This window comes from Bombina bombina, chromosome 4 (genome assembly GCF_027579735.1).
Source record: "Bombina bombina isolate aBomBom1 chromosome 4, aBomBom1.pri, whole genome shotgun sequence".
Lineage (NCBI taxonomy): Eukaryota > Metazoa > Chordata > Amphibia > Anura > Bombinatoridae > Bombina > Bombina bombina.
This window is the reverse complement of record NC_069502.1, coordinates 1160927333-1160937332: the sequence shown is the minus strand read 5'-3', so window position 1 is coordinate 1160937332 and position 10000 is coordinate 1160927333. Positions and strand designations below refer to the sequence as shown.

Sequence of the window (10000 nt, the reverse complement as noted above, 5' to 3'; positions counted from 1 at the left end):
CAGCCAAAATTGAAAACCACATGGTTGCATTTTGGTACTGAACAGAAGCAATTTTGTAATATATATGCTAAAAAGCTATAGCTGTTTCAAAAGTGTATTTAAGTATGCACCGTGCACCAGCATTTTAAACACAACCCTTGCTCTGGGAGCCTAAGCTGCTTGTACTATCTGGTAATGACTCCATTTATTAATGTAGCTGCTCATATCATCAGCGGGACTTGTATCATGTCAGCAATTATTTAAAATGTGGGTGCAGTGACAATATCTAGCTATGCTTCACATGCAGAGAAAAATGTTAACTCTAAAACAGTGATAACTCTTACTAGAAGCATTTTTGCCAATACCTTTATATTGCAAATATGTTTCTATTCAAAGATGTAATTTATCTATGTGCATTTATATTTTGACTGGAATGTCCCTTTAATGTCCGTTTAAGTTGCATACCTGACTTCAATGTAACTGAAAATTAAAAACATTTCACACATCCGTTTATAATTCCTCTGTTATTTACACCATCTCACCATTCCATTACCAAGTCAATGCAGAAAAAGAAAATATTAAAGTTAATTGAATTTGCTGCCCATGCCCAGTATCTAACAATAAACTTTAAAAACTGGCACTTTCATTCATTGTGTTATGGTAAACCTACCGCCGAACCTCTGCCCGCATCTCCTACTGTATTTAACATATTCTTTGTTGAAGAGATATCTAGGTAGGTATCGATACCAGTACTACTAGTGCTCTTGCACATGGGTAACATATTTGCAAAACTGCTGCTATATAGTGCTCCAGAAATGGGCCAGCGCCTGAGTTTACATCCCTACTTTTCAACAAAAGATGCCAAGAGAACAAAGACAATTTGATAATAGAAGTATATTTAAAAATTATCTGAATTGGGTATCTCTTCAACAAAGAATATCATGGGAACAAAGCAAATTTGATAAGAGAAGGTAATTGGGAACTTTTTTTTTTATTTTAAATTTGATCTGAAACATTTTATGGTTTCAGATCAAATTTTATCTCTTTTCAAACATTAGCCTGAATCTATAGAATAAGTTAAATGGACCTTAATTCATGATTTTGAAGTGAATATGTGCTAAAAAGATACTTTTATTTTGTGCATGTTTTACTAAAATAACAACCTTGCTAACACCCATGAAAAAACTATTTCTTTTTTCATGAGGTGAAGTTTCCACCTCTTATCCAATAGCTGTGCTAGCCACACGGGACTCAACCATAGAGTTCTCTTGTGCAATGCCGCTCCCTGGTCTCATGCAACTATTTAGGGCATGTCAATCATCCTGAGCAAGTGAGTATTGAGGGTGATTGATCTCACAACTTCTGAGGTGGTGAAGATGTTAAAGGGACATTATAAACCAATTTTCATATAACTGCATGTAATAGACACTACTATAAAGTAGACTATGCACTATTGAGAATGAGAACCTGCACTGCAAAGCCTCAAAAGCTGTGTACTGATACATTTTCCTCATTTTCCCTTCTTTCAATAGTTAGCATTTAGTGGACTAGTAATATATTTTTCACCAGTCGAAAAACACCTTGCTGTAGCACTCACGGCCTTTCATAACAAATGGTTTTTACCCTCAGGTATCTAATGTCCAGTTTCTGACTGTCATATGCAGCAGATCTGATAATGCAAGTTCTGAACTAAAAATACAAGCCAGTCTTGTGTGTGTGGGCGAGGGGCGGGGGGGTTGACGACTTTTGAAGAGATGCCTTTGTGAATAGGGCTGCCACCCAACATTTTACCAACATGACTGGTATTTGTTTATGTCAAGGTAAAAAATAAAGAATAAATATTTAGTAGTAAAACTTCTACTGAGTATGTTGAAATCTGCTTAGAAATAATTTTAAAATCAGTCTTAGCAGATTTAGTTACTGAGCTATGTTGCATAATTACTTACGTTAATGAGCATGGCCGGTATTTTCCAGGAAAGGTGGCAATCCTACTCCATGAAGTGCTTTTAATTTCGTTATAAAAGCACTTTTTATCCTCTTTGAGTGCTTCATACATTATTTTTGTTTGTTAGTAACACTTTGTCCCTTACTGTTGTTCAACTATCCCTCCCATACTATCAGGAAGCGCTACCCAGATGCTGAACCAAAAACAGACTCCCAAGCTTACTACATTCCTGCTTTCAAATAAAGATATCAAGAGAACGAAGACAAATTGATAATAGGAGTAAATTAGAAAGTTGCTTAAAATTGCATTTTCTATCTGAATCATGGAAGAACAAATTTGAGTTTCATATCCCTTTAACTTGCTGTAGACTTCAGGTAGAATGGATGGTAAATGTCTTAGTCTCCACAGGATCTATTTGGGGGGTTGAGATTAAACAGGCCTTGGATTTTATCTAATTTCCCGCATAATTCAGTTGTGTCTAATCTTTCCCTTCAGGCATACTTGGTCGACAACTCCCTATCTGAATGACTGTACACATTCCTCATTACTTCATTACAGGAATGAACCGACCATTGTTTTCTTTTCTTTGTTATTTTACTCTTTTAGTAAAACCCCAGCAGAGCTAAATTGCTTTTCATAGCATTGAATTACAATACATTATAATAATAATAATAAGTAGCTTTTTTTTCTCAGTTGTAATGTGCATCTCTTATGCATATAATGTGCAGTGATATGAATTCCAGCACCCAATATGTTGTGCCAGACATAGCTGAAAAATTAAGACTTAAATAAATGGCCACCCAAAAACATTGGAGGTCACATTACATTACAGCAGAACTGTATAATCCAGCAATGCACAATAAAAAGACAATGCCCCCTGTGTCATGACAGCAATTACAGACTGGTATTCATATACATTGTGAAATCTTGCTCATTAAGAGCTGGTGCGTCAGAAAGTGTGCATATAAAAATACTAAGAACAAATTGGTAATGGAAGTAAACTGGAAAATTGTTTAAACCTGCATCTGAATCATGAACATTTAATTTTGACTTAAGTGTCCCATTAAAAAGACAATAACTGGTAATTGTATTCAAAGATGCTGCAAGAACATCATTTTAAAGGGACACTGAACCCAATTTTTTTCTTTATGATTCAGATAGAGCATGAAATTTAAACAACTTTCTAATTTACTCAAATTATCAACTTTTCTTCGTTCTCTTGCTATCTTTATTTTAAAAGCAGGAATGTAAATCTTAGCATCCAGACCATTTTAGGTTCAGCACTATGGATAGCACTTATTGGAGGCTTACATTTACCCACCAATTAGCAAGCATAACCCATGTTCTCAACCAAAAATGGGCCAGCGTTATGCTTCACATTCCTGCTTTTTAAATAAAGATAACAAGAGAACAAAGAAAAATTGATAATAGGAGTAAATTAGAAAGTTGCTTAAAATTGCATGCTCTATCTGAATCATGAAAGAAAAAAATTGTGTTTAGTGTCCCTTTAAATTTGCTGGGCTCTCTTTCTCTCTTCAACCCTTACTATGAAGTTGGTTTATGCTAATTTGTCTCGTGATTACATAGCTTATTCTATAGCCAGTATTGTTGTAAGTGCTGGTTTCAACAAACATAAAAGAGATCTTTCAAATGCAAATATAAAAGTAAAGGAGCCATTTGTTAAAAAAAAAAAAAAAGAATCTCAGCAGGTAAAATTGGCCATTGGGCATACATTTAAGGGACATGAAACACACAATTCTTTTCTTTCATGATTCAGATATAGTATGCAGCTTTAAACAACTTTCCAATTTACTTCTATCATCGGATTTGCTTCAATTTTTTGGTATCCTTTTTTGAAAGCAAAGCAATGAATTACTGGGAGCTAGCTGATCACTTTGGGTCAGCAAGAGACATATATGCAGCAGCCAATCAGTAACTAGCTCCCAGTAGTGCAGTGCTTTTCCTCAAAGGATACCAAGGAAACAGGGCATATTAGATACTAGAAGTTAATTGGAAAGTTATTTAAAATTGCATGTTCTTTCACCACCATGAAAGTTCAATTAACTTTCACTATATGTTTATTATTGCTTTGCTGTAAAATAGTTTGCTTTGTTTAACCCTTTAAGTGCTAATGACGGCTCTGAGCCGTTAGAGTTTCCCACTCTGGTGCTAATGACGGCTCCGAGCCGTCACTAGCACTCTCCCACATTGAGGGAGATCTGGGGGCTCCTACCCACTCCTACCCCGGCGATCGTGCCTTTAGAGTGACAGGCATCGCCGGGGCATCACGTTTTGTGCGGTGAAATCACGCGCAATTACACTTTATTTATACTTAACAATGTTAAGTATAGTGTAAGTCTTGGGGATCTGGGGTGGGAAAAAGTGCTTAACACTCAAAGGGTTAATAAATTGGGCCTATTCCACACTCAATAGATAGGATATAAATCCAATTATGTGAATTACCTATTATACTAGAGAATATCCCGCTGAAAAACTGTTATAACTTTTCCCAGAAGCATGTTTGCTAAAGGAAGTTTTCAGGGCTAAATTACAATAAAAGGAAGCAAAGCAATAAAAATTAAAGTACATTGTAAAGTGATTTTGTTATGTATAACTAAACATTTTATGAGGGTTTTTTTTTTCCCTTTTTAAAGTACATTGTACTTATTCATACAAATGGAAGAAATGCATATAACAATACAGAAATGCATATAACAATAAAGCCATGTAAATTTAAACATTGCCAGTCTGTATATCTTAATCCTCACTGGCTGATAAAGACAACTCCTACAGCTGCATCTGTAATGAGAAACATTTGCTTATTTAAGTCAGGATCATGCATTTAAAAAAAAAAAAAAAAAACAGCACTCTTTTGCTTTTTTACTTCATTTTGTAAAACATTGCTTCCTTTGTCTGTTATTTTTTCTAGTCTCCAATGTTTGATGGAAAAGTCCCACACTGGTATCATTACTCTTGTTTCTGGAAGCGCGCCCGAGTTTTATCCCATGGGGATATTGATGGTTTTACCGAACTGCGATGGGATGATCAGGATAAAATTAAAAAGGCAATTGAAACGGGTGGCGCTACAGCAGGTAAGTCCACATCTGTATAAGCTCCTGGGTGTAGCTATAGTCCCCTTTTCTGGGTAAGACTTGTATATTTAGATTGCCATTCATTCTGTGCTTGAAGGAACGTACAGTTAAAGGGACTGTCTACACCTTAGTCATCTTGAAGTCTTATTTTAGATTAAGATGCAAATGGCCTCCTGCGCCCTTTTTATATCATGCAGCAGGAACAGTAAAAATTATTTTAAAATGAATATTGTTCAGGTCACTTTGAAATGGCTGCCAAGCTCAGCCCACTGAGGACATCACGATCTGGGCTGCATCTAGGCACTATGCTGAATAGCATTGACAGTCTATTAAATCCAACTAGTGAGCCTTTTGTGATTGGATGCCATATGCAGCCCAGATCATGATGTCATCAGTGAGCTTAACTATTTCAAACTGGCCAGAAACAATATTCATTTTAAAATAACTTGTTTACTGTTCCTGCTGCATGATATAGAACAGGGTGCAGGAGGCTATTTGTAACTTAATCTTAGGTATAGACTTTAAGATGACTAAAGTGTAGACTGTCCCTTTAAATTGAATGAACAAATACAACATCCATTCATTTCATTTGATTTAGCTAACTAATAGATGGAAAATAAACAAATAATGTATGTCCTGTTCAGGGCTCGACAAACCAAAGGCTAGAAATTTACCCCTGGCTCCTAACTTTTTATAATCCATATATCTATATACAAATACCTCTGTCTGGCTCCTAAATATTCTTACTGGATCCTACATTTTAAACAGATTTGTCGACCCCTTGTTAGTTTATTTGTTTCCATAATGAACCAATGTTGTCAAAATATTTTAACTTCATTATTCATTTTGTGTCCCAGAAGATTTATCTCCCATCTTACAAAATAAAGTATGGGCTAAAAAAAAAAAGTCTAATTGCACTGTATTATTGTTAAAGGGACATGAAACCCACATTTTTTTCTTTCATAATTCAGAAAGAGCAAGTGCTTTTTAACAACTTTCCAATTTACTTCTATTATGTAATTTGTTTTGTTCTCTTGATATCCTTTGTTGAAAATTATACCTAGGTAGACTCAGAAGCTGCTGATTGGTTGCTGCTCATTTATACCTCTTTTAATTGGATGACCAATGTGTTCAGAAAGCTCCCAGTAGTAAAATGCTGATATATCAACAAAGGATACCAAGAGAACAAAGCAAACTATGTAATAGAAGTTAATTGAAAAGTTGTATACAATTGTGTGTTCTCTATCTGAATCATTAAATATAATTTTTTGGGTTTCTTGTGCTTTTTAAGATCCTTCTGTCAAAAACATGATGATGATTAAGAGATCTGGGGTCAGGTATACAGCAGGCTGTGGGTAAAAATTAAGCATGGTCAGGAGAAGGTAGCAGAAATAAAATATGACCATGATTTTATTTTATTAGTCAAAACAAAGAACGCGAAAACAAGCGCCAAACAGTAAAATTACTGTGTCGCAGCAAATACATCTGAGTGGTTCTTAAAGGGATACTAAACCCACATTTTTTTATTTATTTAATGATTCAGGTAGAGCAGCAATTTTAAGCAACTTTCTAATTTACTCCTATTATCAAATTTTCTTCATTCTCTTGCTATCTTTATTTAAAAAGCAGGAATGTAAATTCTTAGTTGAAAGCTAGACCTAGGAAGGCTGATATGATAATTCCTAAGCCCTTGAAGGCCACCTCTAATCACATGCTTTTGTATTTGCTTTTCACAGCAGGGGAGAGCTAGTTCATGTAAACCATATAGATAACATTGTGAGCACGCCCGTGGATTGTGGCAGACACTGCACTAATTGGCTAAAATGAAAGTCAATAGATAATAAATAAAAAGTCATGTGATCAGGGGGCTGTCAGAAGATGCTTAGATACAAGTTAATCACAGAGCTAAAAAGTATATTAATATAACCGTGGTGGCTGTGCAAAACTGGGGAATGGGTTATAATGGGATTATCTCTTTTAAAACAACAAAAATTCTGCTGTTGACTGTCCCTTTAAAAACAGGGGCACTTTAATTCATCAAAATTTACATTTCACTCCTGTTGTGAAAAATTACTTGCCTTTTTAAACTTGACAGCCGCTCCAGCTTCCCCCGGTCGTTGCAAGCCATTTCTGACGTCAGAAATGATGGATAGGTCATCCTCCAATCTCGGCTTCCCCCCCCCCCACCCCAGGGGAATCAGTGTCTGATTCAACGCCTTGATTGGAGGAAGCCGGATTCCTCATTTTAGACCCAGGAAGAGCCTTTGCGACGGGCGGAGGAAGCTGGAGCGGCTGTCAAGATTAAAAGGTAATTATATTTTCACAACAGGAGTGAAATGTAAATTTTGATGAATTAAAGTGCCCCTGTTTTTAATCGAATTTTTAAAAACCGGGCACTTTAGCATCAAAATTTACATTTACTTTAATGGTTTGCTAAATGTAGCCACAAATAAGCAAGTGCTATCCAGGGTGCTGAACCTAAAATGGGCTCGCCCCTAAGCTTTACATTCCTGCCATTTAAATAAAGATAGCAAGAGAACAAAGAAAAATTGATAATAGGAGTAAATTATAAAGTTGCTTAAAATTGCATCCTCTATCTGAATCATGAAAGAAACAGTTTGGGTTTAGTGTCCCTCTAATATTGTTGCAAAATAGTTGCTGTAACTTGTAGAGGAAAAACAGGATCCAGCACCACAGACTCTGGGTAATTACTTGACAAATATGGAGTCACATTTAAAGGGGCATGACACCCAATTGTTTTCTTTCAGGATTCAGATAGAACATAAAATTTTCCAATGTATTTCTGTTATCAAATCTGCTTTATTCCCTTGATATCCTTTGATGAAGGAGCAGCAATGCACTACTTAGAGCTAGCTGAACACATCTAGTCAGCCAATCACAAGAGACAAATGTGTGCAGGCACCAATCACCAGCTAGCTCGCACTAGTGGGGGATATGTACATATTTTTCAACAATGGATACCAAGAGAACAAAGTACATTTGATAATAGAAGTGAGTTTAAAAGTGTCTTAAAATAACGATGTATCTGAGCCATGCAGGTTTACATTTGACTTTCCTATCTCCTTTTTAATGCTGATTTCCTAATTATTATACTCGGGCCATTAAATGATTTTGCTGATAACCAGTCAGTCCACAAGTATAACGGGTGCGTATGTTGTACTTTTCACTACTTATTTCTACCCATATATAATCCGCAATTAAAGGGACAGGAAACCCCAAAATTGTCGTTCATGATTTGGATAGAACATACAACTTTCCAATTTGCTTTATTCTCTTGTTATCATTTGCTGAAGGAACAACATTGCACTAGCTGAACACATCTAGTCAGCCAATCACAGGCACCAATCAGCAGCTAGTTCCTTGTAGTGTATAAGTGTGTATTCTTTTTCAACAAGGGATGACAAGAGAACGAAGCACATTAGAAATTAAAAGGTAAATTAAGTGTCTTAAAATGACATGCTCTATCTGAATCATGCAAGTTTGATTTTGACTTTCATATCCCTTTAAGCACCACACTGCAAAGCATCTGCATACACAATAAATGTGTTAAAATCATCTGTTGTGTTAGGACATACTGGTGGGTTTTGCAAATCAAGAGCAGATCAGGGATATTCAGAGGTTTGGTGGAATCGGTGTTATAGGTTTTCTTTGCTGTGACCAAGCAGGGGCAGATGTAAATGAGCGTGTGACCTGTGCTAACCAATCACATCATTAATATATATATATATATATATATATATATATATATATATATATATATATATATATATATATATATATATATATATATATATTGTTTTGATTTTATTTAAATATTTTATGAGTGATTCATTTTTAAATGTTAACATCCCTTTAATTAGATGATCAGGTGCATACTCTCTCCATTTGCATATTTCTGTATGTAATTATATATATTTTTTATGCCCAGCTTTCTGACATTAAAGGGAAACTGTAACCAAAATTTTTCTTTTGTGATTCAGATTGAGCATGACATTTTAAGCAACTTTCTAATTTACTCCTATTATCAAATTGTCTTCATTCTCTTTGTATCTTTATTTGAAATGCAAGAATGTAAGTTTAGATGCCGGCCCATTTTTTGCGAACAACCTGGGTTGTCTTTGCCGATTGGTGGATAAATTCATCCACCAATAAAGTGCTGTCCAGAGTACTGAAACCAAAATAAAGATAGCAAGAGAACGAAGAAAAATTGATAATAGGAGTAAATTAGAAAGTTGCTTAAAATTGCATGATCTTTCTGAATTGCAAAAGAAAAATGTTAGGTTCAGTGTCCCTTTAAGGTGCTTTAAATAAAAGACACATAGTCGGTTTATAATGCAAAATACACCCAGTTTTATGTCTAGTTCATAGTATATGTGTATTCTAGCTCAGTGAACATCTATGCAGGTGCCATTATATTATATAATGGCACCTGCATAGATGTTCACTGAGCTAGTGATCATTGACTGCTGACTCATTGGCTGCCAGATGGAGCTGACCTTGCTTAGGATAACACGCATGATATTGAGAGACCATAACAAATAACATGAGCTGGTGGGAAGATAAAATTAGTATCATTTCTGTTTTCTTCCAGACAAAGGTGGTGCTTCTGAGGGAGGCAAAGGAACTATGACTTTGAATGATTTTGCAGCTGAATATGCAAAGTCCAACAGAAGCACTTGCAAAGGCTGTGAAGAGAAAATAGAGAAGGTAACGTGTTAAAGAGCGACTAAATACAGTACAATTGAATAATTGCACAATAAAAAGACAATGCAATATCACTTCATTTGATTTGGAAATGAGCAGTAGAATATTTTCTGGCAAATTTAAAAATGAATTAGATTTTCCCTCCCCCTCTGCCATGTGACAGCCATCAGCCAGTCACAAAATGCATATACATATTTACTATGTACTTTTGTACATGCTCATTAGACGTGTGCATTTGTTAGTCGCTGAACGCTCGTGG

General features: G+C 35.5%; 1 protein-coding gene across 1 annotated transcript in view; it reads left to right on the top strand.

Annotated features, from left to right (window-relative positions):
* The window catches only part of PARP1 (poly(ADP-ribose) polymerase 1), a 161093-nt gene that overhangs the window by 1700 nt on the left and 149393 nt on the right, over nucleotides 1-10000 (top strand). Inside the window, exons 2-3 of the mRNA XM_053712623.1 lie at nucleotides 4854-5016; nucleotides 9629-9744. Of these exons, the coding sequence (XP_053568598.1) occupies nucleotides 4854-5016; nucleotides 9629-9744 (279 nt within the window). The remainder of the gene's footprint in view (nucleotides 1-4853; nucleotides 5017-9628; nucleotides 9745-10000) is intronic.